This window comes from Equus quagga, chromosome 13 (genome assembly GCF_021613505.1).
Source record: "Equus quagga isolate Etosha38 chromosome 13, UCLA_HA_Equagga_1.0, whole genome shotgun sequence".
NCBI lineage: Eukaryota > Metazoa > Chordata > Mammalia > Perissodactyla > Equidae > Equus > Equus quagga.
The window spans coordinates 89,949,941-89,970,928 of NC_060279.1; the positions used below are offsets into that span (position 1 = coordinate 89,949,941).

Consider the following 20,988-nt stretch of genomic DNA (forward strand, 5'->3'; position numbering starts at 1 on the left):
CTCTGAGGGTCTCTGCGATGTGTATCAGTCGTGTGTGGGCTGTGTGTGCCTGCCTGACATCTGCATCTTGGCGTGGAGCACACGTGTCCATGCTGGTGGCATGTCACAGCAGTGTCTGGGCCAGGCACTCTGGGCCCTGCACGCCCCCCACAAGGGTCTGCTGGTCCCTGTCTGTCCCATCCCCTCCCCTCCCTCCTGGCAGCCAATGCTACTGGGGAGCCAGTTGCCATGACGACGCTCCATCCTCCCTCCATCCTCCCTCCTCCTACCCTTCCTCTGACAGGCTCTCTGCTCCCCCAATCCCGGCTGCCCTCGGGGGCGGGGCCCTCATTCTTCCCCCCCCCCCCCCCCCCCCCCCCCCCCCACCCCAGCAACCCCGGTTCCCCAGCTCCTCTCCTCTGTCTGCCTCTCCATCCCTTCATCTGTCTGTCCCTTCAAAGAGGGGGAGGGGGGTACCTGAGCCACTAAGCAGCCCCTCCCTCCCCCTGTCCTGCGTCTCGTGCCCCTCTCCTGGGCCGGGAGGAGGCCAGGGTCGTGCGGGTCCCCATGGCTGGGGGCTGAGGGCCCGCCCCCCCCTCCTCCCCAGCCGCCACCACCTCCACCTCCCTTCCATCCTCGACAAGATGCCTGCCCCCGGCGCCCTCATCCTCCTCGCGGCCGTCTCCGCCTCCGGCTGCCTGGCGTCCCCGGCCCACCCCGGTGAGTCTGTCGGGCCATCCGGCTGTCCAGCGGCTCCCACCCCCACCCTGGCCTGCCTGGGGGTCCGTCTGCGGGGCTCCGACTCCATCACCTGTGTGCGCGTCTTCCTGCAACCAAGCCAGGCCCGAGGAGCCGCGGGGATGGTGCCTCTGTCGGCAGGGCCTGTGGGAGGAAGGCTGGGGGCTGGGTGGGGAGGGGTCCGTTTGGGCAACATGTGTGTGTGTGTGCACACGCATGTGTGCGTGCAGGTGTGTGCAGGGAGCCAGGGAAGGACAGGGCCTCTGGGAGGATTGGGGGCAGACGGGAGGAATAGCGTTTCCAAGGGGGTCACAGCACAGGAGGCTGTCTCTCGCTTTGGGGGAGACCAGGGCTTGCGGAGTTGCCTTCTCGGGGGCTTGCGCTGGGGACAGAGGACATATGTGTGCTCCAAACGTCCCTAAAAGAGACAGGTCTCAAGCCCCCTAGCTAGGGGACTCCCGCACGGGGCAAGAATCTTCTCCCAGCCTGCAGTTGGAGGGTCAACCTCTTCCCCAAATAGGGGGTACTGAGGCTGTCCGTGGGAGCGTATTTTAAATTCTGAGAGCTCCAGCCTCCACTATGACTCCTCCTCCCCTCAATCCTCACTGGAATTCCTCCGAGCCTGGGGTGAGGTGACGGGATGGAGGTGGGGGGTGGTCCCAGCTTGGAGCGAGAGGAGGGACCCCACCCCCAACCCAGCCACCTGAGAAGGCCCCAAACTGCAACTCCCACAATGCCCTGGGCCATCTGGCTCCTCTGCCAAGGGGCCCCTGGTTGCAGAGCATCATGGGAGTTGTAGTCAAAACTGGCCAGGATGGGAGGGGCTTGACTCTGGGAGCCTGGGGCTTGAAGCCAGGACCCCAGCCCAGCCCTGTGCCCACAGATGGATTCGCCCCGGGCCGGGCCCCTCTGGCTCCTCCCTACGCCGTGGTCCTCATTTCCTGCTCGGGCCTGCTGGCCTTCATCTTCCTCCTCCTCACCTGTCTGTGCTGCAAACGGGGTGATGTTGGCTTCAAGGTGAGGCGCATGAGGGGATTCCAGGTGGGGAGGAAGATTCCAGCAAGGCATTTTCCCCGACCCAGGTGGTTGGTGGGGGAGGGGGCAGTAAGCCCCAGAGCACCTTTGGGCCTGAAGTTATGGCAAGACCCGGAGTCTTGGGATGGAAATTGGGCTGGGATTGGGGGACAGTTATGACAAAAAGGACGATGGCATGTCTCAGCCCTATGTTCTTCCACCTCTCACCCCTCCCGGCCCCAGGAGTTTGAGAACCCTGAAGGGGAGGATTGCTCCGGGGAGTACACTCCGCCAGCGGAGGAGACCTCCTCCTCACAGTCGCTGCCTGATGTCTACATTCTCCCGCTGGCCGAGGTCTCCCTGCCGATGCCTGCCCCGCAGCCTTCACACTCAGGTACTGCCCGGCACCTTGACGAGGACCCCACGGCCCCAGGGATGGGATGGAAGGCCCCGAGAGTCTCCCCTCAGGGGCCAGGGAGCTGAGGCCCCGGGCGGCCGAGGGGAAAGGCAGAGATGGGAGCCGCAGAATCTTGGAAGCAGCCCATAGGGAGTCAGAGATCATCTTGGTGGAAGCGATCCCTTAATCTGAAACCAGCTCTGGGAATTCTTGTGGGGCAGTCCATGGTGAGGTCATCCTGGATCTCAATCTCAGAGACAGCCAGTGGCAGGCTGAGGTCACGTCACAGGATCTTGGGACAGCAAAGGGCAGGACAGATTGGACGCTGGAAGCTTGTGGGCAGCCAATGAGGAGGCTGCCGTCCCATCAGGGAATGTTGGGGAGAAGCCAAGGAGAAGAGATTGGTGTCTGCTTTCCCCTCAGTCCCCACTGAGTTGGCGGGTGCTGGGGGCACTGGGAGGGGAGAGAGGCTCAGGGGCCTCCCTCTTTCCCCCCCAGACATGACCACCCCCCTGGGCCTTAGCCGCCAGCACCTCAGCTACCTACAAGAGATTGGAAGTGGCTGGTTTGGGAAGGTGAGTGGGGCAGGGGGTGGGAGGCAGGGGCGTCCGTACATTCCGGGGCTGTGCTCCTGTCCTGTGTCCATCCCCCTGCTCCCACCACGTCTCATCTGTCCCCCGGCCCCCTCAGCCCACCCTTCCTGTCCACCTCTCACCCGCTCCCACCCCCGCCACCCCCCCACATCTGTCGGTCAGCGCCTCCCTCCTCACTCCATTGACCACTCCGTCGCCACCCGGCTCTCCACGCGTCAGTCTGTCCATCCTTCCATCCGTCCCTGCGTCCATCGGACTCTGGGCCTGTGAGTCTCTCACCTCGCGTCTGCTGGGGGATGAGGGAGGTGGGCTAGGAAGGGAGATGCTGCGAAGGGGGGGAGGTTGGGAGTCCTGCGGTGGGGCGGATGTGGTGCCAGGGGACAGGGCTGGGGAAACCGCACGCGCTGACTCCCCGGTCCCCCTTGACCAGGTGATCCTGGGAGAGATTTTCTCCGACTACACCCCAGCCCAGGTGGTGGTGAAGGAGCTCCGAGCCAGCGCGGGGCCCCTCGAGCAGCGCAAGTTCATCTCGGAAGCACAGCCGTACAGGTACCGGGACTTCTCGGTGGACGTGGGCCCTCGAGGCCCAAATATCCGAGTTTGCGCCTCAGGGAGGTAACGAATGCGAGAAGTATAGCGTGGGGTCAAACCTGGGTTCGAATCCCGGATCCACCTCTTCCTGGCTGTGCCACTCAGTCAAGAGAATTTCCCTCTCTGAGTCTCAGGTTCTTCCTTGGGACAGAAGCAAGAGGCAGTATGATGAAGGCAAGGGGAGAGCACAGAAGCTGAGCCATGTGCTATCCATTCTGACCCTCAGTATCTTCATCTGGAACGTGAGGCCAGGAAGCCCTCATGTGGAGGGCAGCTGGGAGGATGTGAGGTCACCCTGTGTTAAGCACTGGGTACATCTTGGTGGTCCCCTTCCTCAGGGCCTGCTCATGGGTGAGGGAGGGTCACATCAGAATCACAGACCAGGGTTCTGAGCAGGCGCTCCAAATGGCCATTGAGGAGCTGTGTGCCCTTGGCTCTGTCCCCACTGGACTGGGAGGTCAGGGAATGCAGGACTCTCTCCCTCCCCTGCGCGGTCTCCCCTCCCCTCTCAGGGCTTATAGACAAGGACTAGGTCAACATTCGCTGGCTAAGTGCCTTGTGAGAGAGTCCGTGCCCTGTCACAGAAAGGGTGTGTATACAGAGACTCCTTATCAGGTTGTAAAGTGGGCTTTATCCCAGAGACACAGACATTGGGCCTTATCACTCTCTTGCTCTAAAACCTCCGATGGCTCCCCATTGCCCATAGGACAAAGTCCTACTCCCTCCTACGGCCCACAGGCCCTGCACCGCCTGACCCTGTTCCCTTCCTGCCACTGGCCCCCTGGCCCCAGTCACCCCTCACCGACCCTTCCACATATCAGCCTCTTCCCTGCCTCAGGGCCTTTGTCCTTGCTGTTCGCTCTGTCTGGAATACCACTCCTGGCTCACCCACCCCCAGCTTTGGATGGTGGGCTCCCTTCCCCTCCTCGGGTCTCAGCTCAGAAAGGTTTCCCCTGACACGCCCCCACCGAAGGAGGCCCTGGGACGCTCAGCACATCAGCTCGTGTGTTTTCGTCATAACACGTCTCCCCGCTTGTCATCATGTCGTCTGTTTACTTGCTTATTTGCCTCTCTCTCTCTGGACCCGTGCTGGCAACTGCTAGCCACTTAGGGCTGTTTAAATTTATGTGAAATAAAATGAAATCTAATTAAAGATTCAGTTCCTGAGCTACACTCGCCACATTTCAATGGCTCAGTAGCCGCATAGGGCCAGTGGCTCCCGTGTTAGACAGCTCGGGTCTAGAACACTGCCACCTTCACAGAAAGGTCTGTTGGAGATGGCAGGACTACGGTGGCAGCTCCGGGTCTGTCTTGTGGCCCGAGCACAAGTGCCATCAGCCCTCGGTAGATGTTTGCTGAGCGAGCCAGAGACGTGAGATCAGATGCCAACTCTGCTGCTGTTCCCAGCTGTGTGACCCGGGGCAAGTCACTTCACTTCTCTGAGCCTCCGTTTCCTCTGGATCGACTGGGAAACATCATCCTGCCTAGCAGGGTTGTTGGGAGGGTTTGATAACAGAAGTGGCCGGCCCTGGCTCAGATTGGTGGATGTGCAGTGAACCAAGCTTCCTTCCGTATCTTCCATCCCAAACCTCCCACATTGGGAGTTCCAGCCCTAGCACATGCTGGGCGCTGTGCCCCCGGCCCATTAGTGGCGCCTACCTCCCACCAGACCCCAGTGGGAAAATAACTTGCTTCACCCCTACCCTGAGCCAGGCTCTGGGCTGCAAGCCCGGAATGTTTGAATCTTCCCACAGACTCCAGGCCATGTATCAGGGTAAAATCCTTCATCCCGCACAATTTGTTGTTGTTGTTGTTGAGGAAGACTGGCCCTGAGCTCACATCTGTGCCCATCTTCCTCTATTTTGTATGTGGGACGCTGCCACAGTGTGGCTTGATGATCGGTGTGTAGGTCCACACCCAGGATCTGAGCCCGTGAACCCAGGGCCGCCGAGACAGAGAGTGCCAACTTAACCAGTATGCCACCAGGCCGGCCCCTCATTCTGCACATTTTTATGGTGCACCTACTAGTCTAGGCACTGGGGACATGGCCGCATGAACAAAAAGCCCCATATCCTTGTCCTGGTAGATAGAGCTCACCGCCTAGTGGAGGAGATGCACAATAAATAAATAAATGAAGAAAGAAGTCTCAAAACGAAAATATCAGAGCCTCAGCGCCATGAGGAAGTAAGGCAGGACGCGACAGAGACACGGGAGCTTCCGATGGGATGGGGGGGGGGGGGGGGGGGGGTGCGTCATGCAAAGCATTGTGGGAAGCGTGTTCCAGGCAGAGGCGACAGCACTTGCAAAGGCAAGGAGGCGGGAAAACGCAGTGAAAATGCAGGGCGAGATGAGAATCAAACCACAGGTGAAAATAGAATCGAGAGGATCTTTTCCTGGGTGCCAGCTCCTCTCCAATCTCATTAAATTCCACGACTGCATGAGGGAGTAACTGTTACTGTCCCCATTTTAGAGATGAGGGAAACTGAGGTGGGGCGAGGTGAAGTGACTTCTGTGAGGTCCCACGCCTGGGAAAGGCGGAGACAGGATTCAAACCCCCGACCTCTCTTACCCACAGTGTGAGGCTGAAGGAGGGGTATGCGCCCCAGGGTTGGTGGGCAGTGATGGTTCTTGGGGAAATGATGTCGAGGCCGAGGCCTGAGGGGTAAGGAGCACTGGGTGAAGGGACGGTGTGGTCTTCAGAGGCCCGGAGCCTGAGCAGGCACCTGCATGTCTGGGGAGATGCAGACCGGGGTGAGAGGGGGACCCTGTGGAAGGCAGTGGGCACCAGAGGGGCAGGAAGGACTGAGGAGTGAGCCAGGCTTTGTCCTGGGGTGCTGGGGAGCCACGTGAGTGGCAGGTCAGGGACAGACTGAAAGGGAGAGCCCGGAGGCAGGGAGGCTAGGAGGAGGCAGGGAGGAGAGGCCAGGAGGCGAGGAGGAGGCTCAAGCTGGGGAGGAGAGAGGATGGGGGAGCATCAGGGGGCAGGAAGGAAGCCTGGGGGCGGGGTGAGGAGGAAGGAGGGGCAAAGAGGCACCTGGGGACCTGGCCCCGGAACTGGGGGACAGTGGGGCAGTCCTGAGATGGGGGCCAGGGGAGGAGTGTGTGTGTGCCGGGGGAGACCCTGACAAAGGGAAACTGAGACCAAGGCGGTTGAAGCAACAGTTTCGTCTTGGGGGGGGGGGGGGGGGGGACGGGGGCGGGGGGGGGACGAGCGCTGTCTCCTGACCAGCTACCTCCCCCCCAGGAGCCTGCAGCACCCCAATGTCCTCCAGTGCCTGGGAGTCTGTGTGGAGACACTGCCCTTTCTGCTCATCATGGAGTTCTGTCAACTGGTGAGGGGCTGGGGGGAGGGGGTGCTGGACAGGGTGGGCTGGGGGAAGCCTAGGGTCCTAGAAATCTTTGGCAATGACGTCATCATGGCAACACCTGTGTGACACGCGGGAACAGCGTTTGCTGTACAGGAGCACTCACTCTGCAGGTGGCGCGCACCCAACTAGCAGGAGAGGCGGCTTCTGTTATTATCCTGCTCCAAGCAGCAGGGGAAACTGAGGGTCAGAGGGAATGCCCACTGAGAGCAGAGGCCGCCCCCATCCTCGCCTTGGAGTGGCTGGATGTGTGGGTGCGGGGGACGGGGTGGTGGTGCTGACCCCACCCTGCCCTCCCTTCCAGGGGGACCTGAAGCGTTACCTCCGGGCCCAGCGGCCCCCCGAGGGCCTGTCCCCTGAGCTGCCCCCTCGAGACCTGCGGACACTGCAGAGGATGGGCCTGGAGATCGCCCGCGGGCTGGCGCACCTCCACTCCCACAACTACGTGCACAGGTGGCGGCTGAGGAGCCACGGGGAGCACTCATGGGGACGAGTGTGTGTAGGGGGCACTACTTAGGGGAAGGAGGCGAGGCCACAGGGGTGGGGTTCCAGGAGGGGAGGAAGGGTCACAGAGGAGAGGAGTCAGGAGAAGAGGAGGGGTGAGGAGAGGGAGGAGTCAGGAGGGGAGAGGGAGGAGGGGAGGAACCAAGAGAGGGAGGAGTTAGGAAAGGAGGCGGGGCCACAGAGGAGAGGGAGGAGTCAGGAGAGAAGGCGGGGTCACAGAGGAGAGGGAGGGGCCAGGAGGGGGAGGAGCCAGGAGGGGAGGTGGCCCGCGAGGCGGAGGAAACGGGAGGAGGAGGCGGAGTGAGGAAAGGCGAGGGAAGGGGAGGATTCTGGACGGCTGGCGGAGGCGAGGCGAGGCAAGGCATGGGGCGCAGGCCGCCCCTTCTCACGTCGCTCCCCGCTCGCCCCCAGTGACCTGGCCCTGCGCAACTGCCTGCTGACCTCCGACCTCACCGTGCGCATCGGAGACTACGGGCTGGCCCACAGCAACTACAAGGTACGGGCTGCCCTCCATCCGGGCGGGGGCGGGGGGTGCCCCGACCCGCCTGACCCCGCCCGGCCCGCCCCCAGGAGGACTACTACCTGACCCCCGAGCGCCTGTGGATCCCGCTGCGCTGGGCGGCGCCCGAGCTCCTCGGGGAGGTGCACGGGAGCTTCCTCGTGGTGGACCAGAGCCGCGAGAGCAACATCTGGTGAGGGCCGGCCGGGCGCAGGGGCGGCGGCGCCGGCACGGGGAGGGCCGGGGGCTCCGCGGGTGGGGAAACTGAGGCCCGGAGGGGCGGCCCCCGGGCGGGGCGGGGCGGGGCTCTGACCTCCCTCTGCCCTCTGCTCCCCGCAGGTCCCTGGGGGTGACCCTGTGGGAGCTCTTTGAGTTCGGGGCGCAGCCCTACCGCCACCTGTCAGACGAGGAGGTCCTCGCCTTTGTCGTCCGCCAGCAGCACGTCAAGCTGGCCCGGCCGAGGCTCAAGCTGCCCTACGCGGACTACTGGTGAGGGCGGGGGGGGCCTGCTCGGACCCCTGACCACCCCCCCAGCGTGGCCCCGGACTCCCCCTCCTTTTTCACCCAGCCGCAATCTCACTCCCCACTCGCTACCATCCCTAGAGCCAGCAGGCACGTCCCCATCCCTCGGCCAGCATCTGGTACTTGGAGGGGGGAAACTGAGGCATGGAGGAGCAGACCTGGTGTTTGAGCCCTGGTTTATTCAACCCTGGAAGACCCCTTGCTGCTTGCTTGTCTCCCTTGTCCCCTAGGTCCCTGTCCCCCTCTCCCTGGGTCCCTGTCCCCCTCTCTCTGGGTCCCTGTCCCCTTCTCTCTGGGTCCCTGTCCCCCTCTGTCTGGGTCCCTGTCCCCCTCTCTCTGGGTCCCTGTCCCCCTCTCTCTGGGTCCCTGTCCCCCTCTCTCTTGGTCTCTGCCTGCCCCCAGTGACACCCCCCGGGACTCTGTCCTCCTCTTTCTTGCCGCTCCCTCTCCCCAGGTACGATATCCTGCAGTCCTGCTGGCGGCCGCCTGCGCAGCGCCCCTCGGCCTCTGATCTCCAGCTGCAGCTCACCTACCTGCTCTCTGAGCGGCCCCCGCGGCCCCCGCCTCCGCCGCCCCCACCCCGGGACGGCCCCTTCCCCTGGCCCTGGCCCCCGCAGCACAGCGCGCCCCGCCCGGGGACCCTCTCCTCGCCCTTCCCCCTCCTGGATGGCTTCCCCGGGGCCGACCCCGACGACGTGCTCACGGTCACCGAGAGCAGCCGTGGCCTCAACCTTGAGTGCCTGTGGGAGAAGGCGCGGCGGGGGGCCGGCCGGGGCGGGGGGGCGCCCCCCTGGCAGCCGGCGTCCGCACCCCCGGCCCCCCATGCCAACCCCTCCAACCCCTTCTACGAGGCGCTGTCCACGCCGAGCGTGCTGCCCGTCATCAGCGCCCGCAGCCCCTCGGTGAGCAGCGAGTACTACATCCGCCTCGAAGAGCACGGCTCCCCACCCGAGCCCCTCTTCCCCAACGACTGGGACCCCCTGGACCCAGGAGTGCCTCCCCCCCAGGCCCCCCAGGCCCCCTCCGAGGTCCCCCAGCTGGTGTCCGAGACCTGGGCCTCCCCCCTCTTCCCTGCGCCCCGGCCCTTCCCCGCCCAGTCCTCAGCGTCAGGCAGCTTCCTCCTGAGTGGCTGGGACCCCGAGGGCCGGGGCGCCGGGGAGACCCTGGCGGGAGACCCTGCCGAGGTGCTGGGGGAGCGGGGGGCCGCCCCCTGGGCCGAAGAGGAAGAGGAGGAGGAGGAGGGCAGCTCCCCCGGGGAGACCAGCAGCAGCCTTGGGGGTGGCCCCAGCCGCCGGGGGCCCCTGCCCTGTCCTCTGTGCAGCCGCGAGGGGGCCTGCTCCTGCCTGCCCCTCGAGCGGGGGGACGCCGTCGCCGGCTGGGGGGGCCACCCTGCTCTCGGCTGCCCTCATGCCCCCGAGGACGACTCCTCCCTGCGGGCAGAGCGGGGCTCCCTGGCCGACCTGCCCCTGGCCCCCCCCACCTCGGCCCCCCCCGAGTTTCTGGACCCCCTCATGGGGGCGGCGGCGCCCCAGTACCCCGGGCGGGGGCCCCCCCCCCCCCCCCCCCCCCCGCCGCCACCTCCCCGGGCCCCCTCGGACCCGGCCGTGTCCCCCGACCCCCCCTCGGCCGTGGCCAGTCCCGGCTCAGGCCTGTCGTCGCCGGGCCCCAAGCCGGGGGACAGCGGCTACGAGACCGAGACCCCTTTTTCCCCCGAGGGAGCCTTCCCAGGCGGGGGGGCGGCCGAGGAGGAAGGGGTCCCTCGACCGCGGGCTCCCCCCGAGCCCCCCGACCCGGGAGCGCCCCGGCCACCCCCAGACCCGGGTCCCCCGGGGACCCGAGAGAAGCCGACCTTCGTAGTTCAAGTGAGCACCGAGCAGCTGCTGATGTCCCTGCGGGAGGACGTGACAAGGAACCTCCTGGGCGAGAAGGGGGGACACCCCCGCGAGACGGGGCCCAGGAAGGCAGGGAGAGGCCCCGGGAACAGAGAGAAAGCCCCGGGCCTGAGCAGGGACCCTGCAGTCCTGGGCAGCGGGAAGAAAGCCCCAAGGCCGAACGAGGACCTGAGCGTCCCTGCGAACGGGGTGACAGCGTTGGAGAACGGGGGACAGAGAGCCCCGGGCCTCGAGGAGACGGTGGCGGAGAATGGGGGCCCGGGGTCCCCAGAGAGAGAAGAGAAAGTGCTGGCGAATGGGGAGCTGACACCCCCAAGGAGGGAGGAGAAAGTGCTGGCGAATGGGGAGCTGAGGTCCCCCGAGAGAGAAGAGAAAGTGCTGGCGAATGGGGGGCTGACACCCCCAAAGATCGAGGAGAAGGTATCAGAGAATGGGGGCCTGAAACTCCCCAGGAACATGGAGAGGCTGCCAGAGACTGGGCCTCGGAAAGCCCCAGGGCCCTGGGAGAAGATGCCCGAGAGTGGGGGTCCAGCCCCCACGATCGGGGGACCGGCCCCAGAGACCTCGCAGGAGAGAGCCCCCGCGCCCGGCGCCGCGGCCTGGCCCCGGAGCGGCGGGGAGACAGCCCCTGGCCCCACTGGCCCAGCCCCCAGGAGCGGGGTGCTGGAACCCGGGACCGAGAGGAGAGCCCCCGAGACTGGGGGGGCACCGAGAGCCCCCGGGGCTGGGAGGCTGGACCTCGGGAGTGGGGGCCGAGCCCCAGCGGGCACGGGGATGGCCCCCGGCGGCGGCCTCGGAAGCGGCGTGGACGCAAAGGCCGGATGGGCAGACAGCACGAGGCCCCAGCCGCCGTCGGTGGAAGCCCAGCCGAGGAGGCCGGAGCCGGCGCCCCAGAGAGCCAGGCCGGAGGCGGCCCCCGCGGGAGAGCCCGGGGCCCCCGACAGCAGGGCCGGCGGAGACACGGCCCCCAGCGGCGACGCGGACCCCCCCAAGCCCGAGAGGAAGGGCCCCGAGATGCCACGGCTGTTCTTGGACTTGGGACCCCCTCAGGGGAACAGCGAGCAGATCAAAGGTGAGGAGGCTGCTGGGAGCACGGGGGGCGCGGTGGGGGGCCAAGGCTGGCTCCTTCCGAGGTCCGGGGGGGCCGCGGAGCATCTTGGGCACCTGGGTGCCCGACAGGTCAGGCAGGTGATGAGCCATACCGCCCGGGCTCAAATCCTGGCTCTTGCCCTCCCTGGCTCTGTGACTTTGGACAAATGACCTTACTTCTCTGTGCCTCAGTTTCCCCATCTGCCAAATATAAACAAGGAGAGCACCTCCCTCATAGGGTTGTCGTGAGGTGAAGTTCAATGAGTTAGGACTTCCAAAGCCTGTAGCCCAGGGCCTGGCATTCGTAAGCCCCCGCTTTCATTACTGTGATTTGCCCAGACCAGGGGTCTCAAACTCAGATGCCCATGGCGGGCCAGACAGCACTGGGGAATGAATGAAGTCGGCTGGGAGAGGTGGGGTGGGAGCTGGGGAGAAAATGCGGCCACTCCTCGGTTCCACTGGGGAATGCCCACCTGGTGTTGCCAGACCTGCCGCTTTTCCCTTTTAAACTGGAGTTCTGGCTGTTTTTGTGGTTGAAACTGATTCAGAGGAAGCCTGTCTGTGGGCTGAGCTGCCCGCGTGTGGTCTCTGGTCTGAACTTGCCAACCAGCTGAGGCATCTGTCCAGTGTGCCCGGCCTCCTGGATGCCCAGCCCTGAGCTGCCCGAGGCGGGGACCCAGGGATCCTCGGCCCCTGCCCGGCCCCCTGTGGTGCTGGTGACCTGAAAGCCGTAGAAATGCCTGTTCTGGAGGCTGAGTGTTGGTAGGGACACAGGAAGTGTTCTGTCACACGGAGAGGATGATTGGAGAGAAGATAAACGGAGAGGAAAGATAAAGAGCCCTGTTTCGATGTGGCCACAGGGACTGTGGTTCCACTGGAATCCCCCAGAGGCGTGATTTCCTTAAATACTGAGATGAAAGTTGTACATGACCAGGCCCTGCAACCTCACAGCCACACGCGAGGGAAAGGTTATCGTCTCCGTTTACCAGGAGCCTGAGGATCTGGAGGAAGAGGTCAGGAAGGGGACGGGGCCCAGAACTTGCTTTCCTCAAAGCCCATGGTCCTACAACGCTACCACTTCCTCAAAGTTGTTGTGGGGAGTTTGCAACCGTCTGCGTCAGGAAAGACCACCGGGCAGCAGGAAAATCTCAGGGGATGAGTAATTAAGATGCCCCAGAGGATCTGGGGTGGAGGAGGTCGGTGTTGCTGAGTGAGAAGAGTCTGGGAATAGCCTGTTTTCTTAACCCCGTGAACTCCTACTCATCCTTCAAAACCCCATTCAAATTTCCCCTTCCCTGGGAAGCCTTTCTGATTTCTAAAGTCTGTCATCCTGTCCTCCCTCTGGGCACCCACAGCCCCTGATAGTTCCCTCTATGGTCTCCCCACCCTGAGATGGATAGTCAGGGAAGGCTTCAATGAGGAGGTGACTTTTGAGCAGATGTGAAGGAAGTGAGCCAGGTGCACATCTGGGGGATGGGTGTTTCAGACAGAGGGCACTGAGGTGGGAACTAACTTGGCCTGTTCAGGGACTAGCAAAAGGCCAGTGAAGCTGGAATAGAGTGATTGAGAGGAGGAGAGTGACCTGGTCCACATCCATCTTTCTCCCTCCTCACCCTGACCCTCCTCTCATCCCCACCATCGCCCCCCACAGGGCCTGGCACAAAGTTCACTTATGCACTAATAGACGAATGAGTGGCCCCTGTCCGTTTACCAGTGAGGAAACAGAGGCTCAGAGAGGTGGATCTGCTTGCCCAGGGACACACAGCAGGCAAGCAGGGTAGGCTTGGGATTCGAAGCCAGGTTTCCTCCTCCAGGGACCTGAAGTCCTTCCCTCCCAGCCGGCTGTGATCAGGGCAGGGAGAGGGCCTGGAGACGGTTAGACACCCCAGTTTTGTCTGGCGATCCAGGGCCAGAGAAGGAAAGTACCTTGGTCAACATCACACAGTAGGGAACATTCAATTATTAATCCCACAAATATTGACTGAGTACTTCTGTGTGCTCGGTGCTTGGGGATGCAGCTGGAACGTGCCCGACTGAGTCTCTGTTCTGTGGCAAGGCAGACATTAATAACAGAAATATAGTTATCTGCTGAGATCATCTGCTGGCAAGGAGAGGAGCTGGGTGCTGTGGGGTGCAGAGCGGGTGGCCTGGCCTGAGCTCCTGGGAGATCTCTGAAGGCTCTGGAAGCCCAGACAGAGCCGGAGGAGGAACAGGACTTGAGTTGGAAAAGGAAGTTCCATGCAGAGGGAACAGCCCATGCAAAGGCTCAGAGGTGAGGGAACAGGAGGGGGCCCACGTGGCTGGATGGAGGTCCAGCCAGAAGGAGGAGGGGACAGAGCCTGGAGAGGTCAGCAGGGCCAGGGCACTCGGGCCTGGTGGGCCGCGGGGCGAAGTTGGGACTTTGTGCTGTGGGCACTGGGGAGCCATGGAGGGTTCAGCACTGCATAGGGGAAGGTGTCTCTCACTGTGCGTGGAGAGGGGCCCCAGTGCAGCCCTTCGGGGTCACGAGGGGGGAAACTGAGGCCCAGACTGTGGCCTGAGACGACCTGAGGGCACACGGTGGGACGGGAGGGCGTGCCTCAGTTTCCCCGGGGGCTCACCGGCTCTCTCCCCTCGCAGCCAAGCTCTCTCGGCTCTCGCTGGCGCTGCCGCCGCTCACGCTCACGCCGTTCCCGGGGCCGGGCCCGCGGCGGCCCCCGTGGGAGGGCGCGGACGCCGGGGCGGCTGGCGGGGAGGCCGGCGGGGCGGGGGCGCCGGGGCCGGCGGAGGAGGACGGGGAGGACGAGGACGAGGACGAGGAGGAGGACGAGGCGGCGGCGGGCGCGGCGGCGGGGCCGCGGGGCCCCGGGAGGGCGCGGGCAGCCCCGGTGCCCGTCGTGGTGAGCAGCGCCGACGCGGACGCGGCCCGCCCGCTGCGGGGGCTGCTCAAGTCTCCGCGCGGGGCCGACGAGCCCGAGGACAGCGAGCTGGAGAGGAAGCGCAAGATGGTCTCCTTCCACGGGGACGTGACCGTCTACCTCTTCGACCAGGTGCGCGCGCCGCGCGGGGCGGGGCCTGCTGGGAGGGCGGGGCCTGGAAGAGGGATGAGGCCTTGAGTGTGTGGGCGGGGCCTGCGGGGAGGGCGGGGCTGGCAAGACTGGCCTCGGTGGGCGGGGCCTGGAGAACATGGGAGGCCTGGAGTGTGGGGGCGGGGCCTGGAGGAGAGGATGAGGCCGTGTGGGGGCGGGGCCTGCGGAGGGGCGGGGCCTGGAGGAGAGGATGAGGCCTTGAGTGTGAAGCTGGGGCCTTGTGGGGGCAGGGCCTGGAGGAAGGGATGGGGCCTTGGGTGGGGGGGGGGGGCCGGGGGGGGGCGGAGCCTGGGGGAGGATGTGACGGGGCCTGAGATGAAGGAGGGTGCTGGAGGGCGAGGGAGAGGCCTGGAGGGTGAGAACGGATCTGGAAGGAAAGAGAGAAACCTGAGAGGGCGGAGCCTGGAGAGGTAGGGAGACAGTGTTGAGAGGGGTGGGGCGTGGCCTAGATCGTGGGGGCGGAGCCTAGCGAAGTTTGGGGCGGGGCGTGTGGCCGGTGCTTTAGCGGTGGTAGAAGCTAAGGGGCCGGTTGAGGATGGAGCGGATTTTACCCGCTAGGGGCAGGCCGTGGAGAGGCTGCAGGTAGCGCTTAAGAGACGCAACTTGTAGTAGAGTGGGTTCAAGGATGGGCATAGCTAATGAGCTGGGGCGGGGCTTAGAGAACGGGGTTGAGGATTGTGTTGGCTAACTGGGTCTGGAAGGATAGCGTTGCAGAGAAAAAGGGGGGATGGGGTGGTGCTTGTGGCCTGGGGCCGTGTCTAGATGAGCCTGGGGCGGGGCATACCGGGATGAAGTCCTGAGATGAGCGAGAACAGGGTCCTGAGCTGGGGCCTGGTGCCTTGGAGGGCGGGAGCTGGGGTACTTCAGAGAGCGGGGCTTGGGGGCATGGGGGAGGGTCGGGAGGTGCGTAGGATGGGGTAGGGGTTTGGAAGACCTTAGGGGCAGGTAGTTCTGGGACCCGAACTCGGACGCCTGGGGCCAAGATCTCGGAGGTAGGTAGGGGTCATGGAGAAGGGGCGGGACTTACCAGATAGTACTGGGTTAGGGGCTCCCGTGGAGGCAGCGCCGTCAAGGAGCAAGGAGAGAATTCCTGCGGTGGGCTGCTTAGGTGTGGGCGGGGCTTGGCAGTCGGGGGAGGAGCCTGGGGCCGGGTGGGGTTAAAGCTGACCTGAGGCTTCGAAGGCAGATTACGGGCTCCCAGCCCCGTCTCCCGGGAGTGCCATTTGTAAATGGGATGCCTGAAGCCTCAGAAATGTTAGCGGGTTTTGTTGTTTGCTGGGATGCAGCGGGTGGGATGTGACGGTTAGCCCCCTCTCGCCTCCCCTAATCTGCCTTCACAGGAGACGCCAACCAACGAACTGAGCGTCCAGGGCCCCCCCGAGGGGGACACGGACCCGTCAACGCCCCCAGCGCCCCCGACGCCTCCCCACCCCGCCACCCCCGGAGATGGGTTTCCCAGCAACGACAGCGGCTTTGGTGAGGGGCGGGGCGGGGCCTGGAGGAGGGGCAAGATTTGGGGCGGGGCCTAGAGGCGGAGCAAGGGGTGGGCGGGGCCTTAGGCGGTGGGCGGGTTTGGGGCGGAGCGATGATGCAGGCAGATGGGGCGGGGCCTGATGAGCGGGCGAGGGCGGAGGGCAGAGCCGAAGCTGGGGGTCTGACCACTCCTCTCTCACACTCCTTCCCCCCCCCCCCCCCGCCCCCAGGAGGCAGTTTCGAGTGGGCGGAGGATTTCCCCCTCCTCCCCCCGCCCGGCCCCCCCCTGTGCTTCTCCCGCTTCTCCGTCTCGCCTGCGCTGGAGACCCCGGGGCCCCCCGCCCGGGCCCCCGACGCGCGGCCCGCAGGTACGGTGCTTCAGACTCTCTGCCCGTTTCTCCCGGTCCCCGTCTGTCCCTCCCCACCTCATCTCTGAATTTCCCTGCCTCTCTCCTCAGTCTCTTCCTTCCTCTCTCTGTCTACACTCGCTGCTCACCACTGAGACCCCACCCAACTTGGAAGCAGCTCAGACCCCGCTGCACCCTGGTGTCAGTCAGATGGGCTTGGGCACCCCCCCCCCCCCCCCCCCCCCCCCCCCCCCGGCGTCAGTCGGGCGGGCCCCCCCCCCCCCCCCCCCCCCCCAACCTCAGTTTCTCTTTCTGTAAGGATCCCCTCCAGGTCTTGCCCATCTTTGTCCCGTCTGTGGGCTTAGACTCCTGCCTGGCACTTGCCAGATCCCGACCCCACCTCTGTTTGGGGGCGCACGTTCATGAGAGGCAGACAGGGACAGAGCCCGGGTGCTCAAGCCGGATAGTAGGAACCAGGGCAGAGAGAACGTGGCCAGGGTGTCCCCGAGCAAGAACAGCAATGGCCCCACCACTAACAGTAGTAACAAGCGCTCACACAGACCCTGCATGTGCCTGCCGCGTCTTAACCCATTTAATCCTCGCTGCCACCCCATGAGCTGGATTCCAGTCTCATCCCCATCTTACAAAGGAGGAAACTGAGGTATCGAGAGGAATGAGGACCCGGGATTCAAACCCAGCTGCCTGGCCTCTGGGTCGGCAACCGCTCCAGTAGTCAGCGCTGGTCAGGTGCTTTGCTTGTGGCATTGCACATGGCCATGTCACTAATCCTCACGACCACGCTGAGTGAGGGTCACATCGCCTGTAGTTTCTGGCTGTCCCGAAGCTAAGGCCTCTCTCGCAGAGAGGAGGCAGGACTCGGGCTCTCTGCTGCCTCCTGCTGGCGCTCTGGAGAACACCGCTGCATGCGGGGCTTGCACTGGGCTGGGCAGGTGCAGGTGGTCCGGAGGACACAGCTGAGAAGCTAGAAGGTGCGACTGGACCTTTTCAGGCACGGTCCCATTCCTGCTCCCCCAAATCGTGCCTGAATGCAGGAGTCAGCTCTGCCACTTCTCGGCTGTGTGACCCAGGGCAAGTCACTTTCCCTCTCTGTGCCTCAGTTCCCTCATCTGTTGAATGGGGATGATAACAGGCTCTAACTCATAAAACTATTGAGGGGGTTAAATGGCTTCATCCTCCCCATGCTTGCGGCCCGGAGCTGGTCACGTAGCAGTGGTCTCTAACCGGTAGCTGTTACTGCACTTCATTAAGTAGATGCTAACCGAGCATCGGCTGGGTGCAGGCGCTGTGCTGGGCACGGGGGATTCGGTGTGAGCAAGATCCAGGACGCCCACCCCACCCGCAGACACTCGCCCCACAGTCTGTCCCGCAGGCAATGAGAAACTGCAAACTCGGGGTTGCTGAAAAGCAGAAAAGCCAGGAGAGGGCTTTGTCTCCCGGTGGAAGGGCCATCTAACCAGGGACTCGAAGGGTTGGCTGTCCTTAACTAGGTGAAGGGGAAGGGGACAGAGGGCTAGCAGACGGAGCAGCTTGCGCGAAGGGCCCGAGGCAGGAAAGAGCTTGGCCAGTTCACGGACCAGAAGGGAGGCGGACATCTGGGGCTGCTTAGCGAGGGGGGCAGGTGGAGGGGGTGAAGCGAGAGGGGGCAGGGCCGACTGTGGAGGGCTTGAGAGGGCGCTGAGGGGCGAGGACTTTGTCCTGGGGGCACTAGGGAGCCGTGGGAGGGCTGTGAGCCAGGGAGCGGCAGGTCAGCCCTGGGTGTAGAAAGACCCCTGGGGCCACGTGGAGACCGATGGAGGCGGGGAGGCTGGGGAGGAGGCCAGAGCGAGACTCCAGGAGGGAGAGTCCAGGCGGGGTCAAGGGCAGGGGGATGGGGCTGAGGGCTCACTCTCCACTTAGCTGCATCCTCAGGATTCACCCCAAAGTCACTTCCTCCAGAGGTCTTTGCTGAGGTCCCCATGAGGACAGGCTGGGTGGGCTCCGGGGCGTGGGGACACTGGCCAAGGGGTGAGTCAGAGCTGAGGCCAGCAGGGCCAGCCGGTGAGGGTGACTTCCCCTTTAGCCACCAAGAGAGATGGGGGGGCCCAGTCGTGCAGAACCCCTGTCAGCAGATGTTCCCCCAGCAGCTGGGCAGGGAAGCTGCCGAGACTGTCCCCCGGGACCGTGGTGGGGGGCCCAGGTGGCGGGGCCCCCTTCTCCTCAGCCCCTGTGCTCAGCATGGCTCTGCCCACTTGGCCTGTGTTCACTGGGTGCTGGTGATGCCACGTATCCCAGTGTCCCCCGCTCCTTTGAAAGGGAGACCAGGATCCTGTTTCCCATTTAAAGAGAGGGTGACGGAGGCTCAGGGACAGGGCTGAGGGCTGTGACCCAACCCGGGCCACGCAGGTAAGAGGTGTGGGGCGGAGAGCGGGGGCGACAGTGTGTGGCCCTGGGTGAGGACCTCCACCCCCAGCCCTTGGTTTTCTGGATCTGTGGAATGGGTCAGGGGCTCTCCTTCCACTGAGGGGATGGGGGCTCATGGGGAGAGATTTTCCCACTGGGGGAAGGGCGCTTTGTGCCAGGCCCCGTTCCAGACGTTAGGGTTGCAGCAGTGACCACTGTCCCGTCCTCTGTGAGCTTACGATCTAGAGGGGCAAGCAGACAAGAAGGTCTTCGACAAAGACTGGGGTTATCCCAGAGGAGAAAACATGAAGAAAAATAACCACAGCTCATGAGATAGAATGACTTGGGGTGGGGGGTGAGGGGGGCGACTGTTTGACTGAGAATGGCCAGGAAGGCCTCTGAGTGGGGGCATTGTGGCCGGCACCTGACTTATGTGGAAGGGCTAAGGAAAGGGCAGGGAGTGGGAACAGCAAGTACAAAGGCCCTGGGGCAGGACTGTATTTGGCGCCTCAGAGGAACAGCGAGGAGGCTGGTGTGGCTGGAGTGGAGTGAGTGTTGGGGAGAGGGGAGGTGAGAACTGAAAAGAACAGAGTAGATCGTGGGGGGTCTCGTGGGTCACAGCAAGGGCTTTGTTTTCGCTCGAGTGAGCCAGAAGCCATGAGCCTGCCTCCCAGTAATTCATTTTCTGTCTCCATTCCCTCCAACCTCAGGCCCCGTGGAGAACTGACTCCCCGAAGACCTGACCCCCCTGCACCCCCAGAAGAGGAGTTGAGAGTAGAATCCTCTGTGGACGATGGAGCCACTGCCGCCACCACAGACGCCGCCTCCGGGGAGGCCCCTGAGGCTGGGCCCTCCCCCTCCCCCACCATGTGCCAAACGGGAGGCCCTGGCCCCCCACCCCCCAGCCCCCCGGAAGGCTCCCCTGAGCCCCTCGACCCCCTCGGTGCCAAATGAGGCAGGAAGCCCCTCGCCCCTCCCTGGAGAGCCGCCTTTCTTGGACGTGAACTGAACTCCTTCGGGCCTGGAGCCCCTCGGCACAGCGGAGGCCCCTCCTCCCTCCCTCCCGGCCCCAGACACGGGCTGCAGGCTTCGGGGACCTGGACCCCCCCATCTCGCGTCTCCCCATCCCCGCCCCAGCCCGGCCCCTGGAGGGGCCTCTGGTTCAAACCTTCGCGTGGCATTTTCACATTATTTAAAAAAGACAAAAACAACTTTTTGGAGGAACGCGGGGCCTGTGTGTGTTTCCAGGGGTGAAGAGGGGCGGATGAGGGGAACGGGCGCTGCCCGGGAGACGCCACCATCCTCGCTGCCCCATTTGATGGACGGGCACGTGGAGGCTCCGGAAGCGGGAACGCGCACGCGCAGAGCGGGCGCCGGCGCCTCTACTTCTCCGGATCCCGGCTCTGCGTCTGGGGTCGGCGGCCCTGACTTCAGCTGCAGCCTCAACTGACAGTTCAAGAGGCGGCGAGGAGCCAGCGAGGGCTGGGGAAGGTGCCCGATTACGGTCAGAGCCGTGTTTCCACCAGGGAGCCCGTGGCGCTGGCCAGAAGCTGCCCAGGACCAGGGCTGGTGAGGGGGCTGCTCAGAAACGACCCGCCAGCGCCCACGCTGGATCACGGCCACATCCCACCACTTCCTCGGGACAGCACTGCCGGTCCCTCGAAGGTCAGGGTCTCTCTCCTGCCCCCGGTGGCTGTGCCTCAGTTGACCTGCTTCTCCACGTGACCACCCCCTTCCCGGACATTCTCTCTTGCCTTCCGCTCTAACCGCGTCTGCCTGTTCACATTTCTCTCAGGTTTTGTCCCTTGAGCTCCTTGCCACCCCCCGGCCCCAGTTCTGGCCTCCACCTGTCCTGGTGTTTTCCTGTCTCTCCGTCCGTCTCTCTCACCCTCCTTCTTCCCGTCTGCTTCTATTTCGATTTGTCTGATTTTCTCCCCGTCTTGACTTTTTTCTCCCTGTCAGTGTCTCCCTGCCACCTTCCTGTTTCTATTATGTCTTTCTGCCTTGTGTTTTTGTCTCGACTGTTTTCTCGGTTTCTCCCGGGCTCTTGACTGATGTGGCCTCCATCTGTCTCTCTTCCCTCTGACCGGGTCTGTCTTTGCATCTTTGATCTCCTGGCTTTGACCTTCCCCCATCACCTTGGTACCAGATTCATTTGCGTACTTGAGGGATGCTGTATGGATGAGAGAGGAGGGAAGGGGCCGGGAGTGGGTACCCCACTGGGATGCTGTGGACTCCTGGCGTGGGGATTAAGGGGATGAGGGCATTAGGGTCACAAGTAAGTCTGGGGGATGGAGATGGGGCAGTGAGAGGATTAGGGTCCTGCTTCCTCCCGCTACTGCCCCTGCTGGTGGGCCTGGGGGTGCTCGGCCTCTTCTTGGGACGCGCCTGCCTAGGGTGGGTGCTGCATGGAACCACGCCGGAGGGGGAGGTGAAGGCCTGGCCCCTGGGTCTGAGGGAGGAAGGGCTGGGGGCCTGGACTCCCGGGTCTGAGGGAGGAGGGGCTGGGGCCTGGAC

General features: G+C 64.1%; 1 protein-coding gene across 1 annotated transcript; it reads left to right on the plus strand.

Annotated features, from left to right (window-relative positions):
- The first annotated feature begins 623 nt into the window (after positions 1-623).
- On the plus strand, positions 624-19,575 carry LMTK3 (lemur tyrosine kinase 3). The gene is made up of 15 exons (XM_046683137.1): positions 624-699; positions 1,601-1,734; positions 1,975-2,125; positions 2,627-2,703; positions 3,152-3,270; positions 6,557-6,644; positions 6,982-7,130; positions 7,593-7,677; positions 7,752-7,873; positions 8,020-8,169; positions 8,657-11,166; positions 13,803-14,212; positions 15,592-15,727; positions 15,955-16,092; positions 19,182-19,575. Exons 1-15 carry the CDS (start codon positions 624-626, stop codon positions 19,196-19,198), a joined length of 4,362 nt encoding a protein of 1,453 aa, XP_046539093.1. The 3' UTR covers positions 19,199-19,575.
- The last annotated feature ends 1,413 nt before the right edge of the window (positions 19,576-20,988 follow it).

What these genes read in the sequence shown, in the direction of transcription:
- LMTK3 (XM_046683137.1), top strand. Translation starts at nt 624, where the DNA reads ATGCCTGCCCCCGGCGCCCTCATCCTCCTCGCGGCCGTCTCCGCCTCC. An exon ending in GGCGTCCCCGGCCCACCCCG is followed by an intron (nt 700 to 1,600) that starts GTGAGTCTGTCG and finishes CTGTGCCCACAG; the next exon opens with ATGGATTCGCCCCGGGCCGG. An exon ending in CAGCAACGACAGCGGCTTTG is followed by an intron (nt 15,728 to 15,954) that starts GTGAGGGGCGGG and finishes CCCCGCCCCCAG; the next exon opens with GAGGCAGTTTCGAGTGGGCG.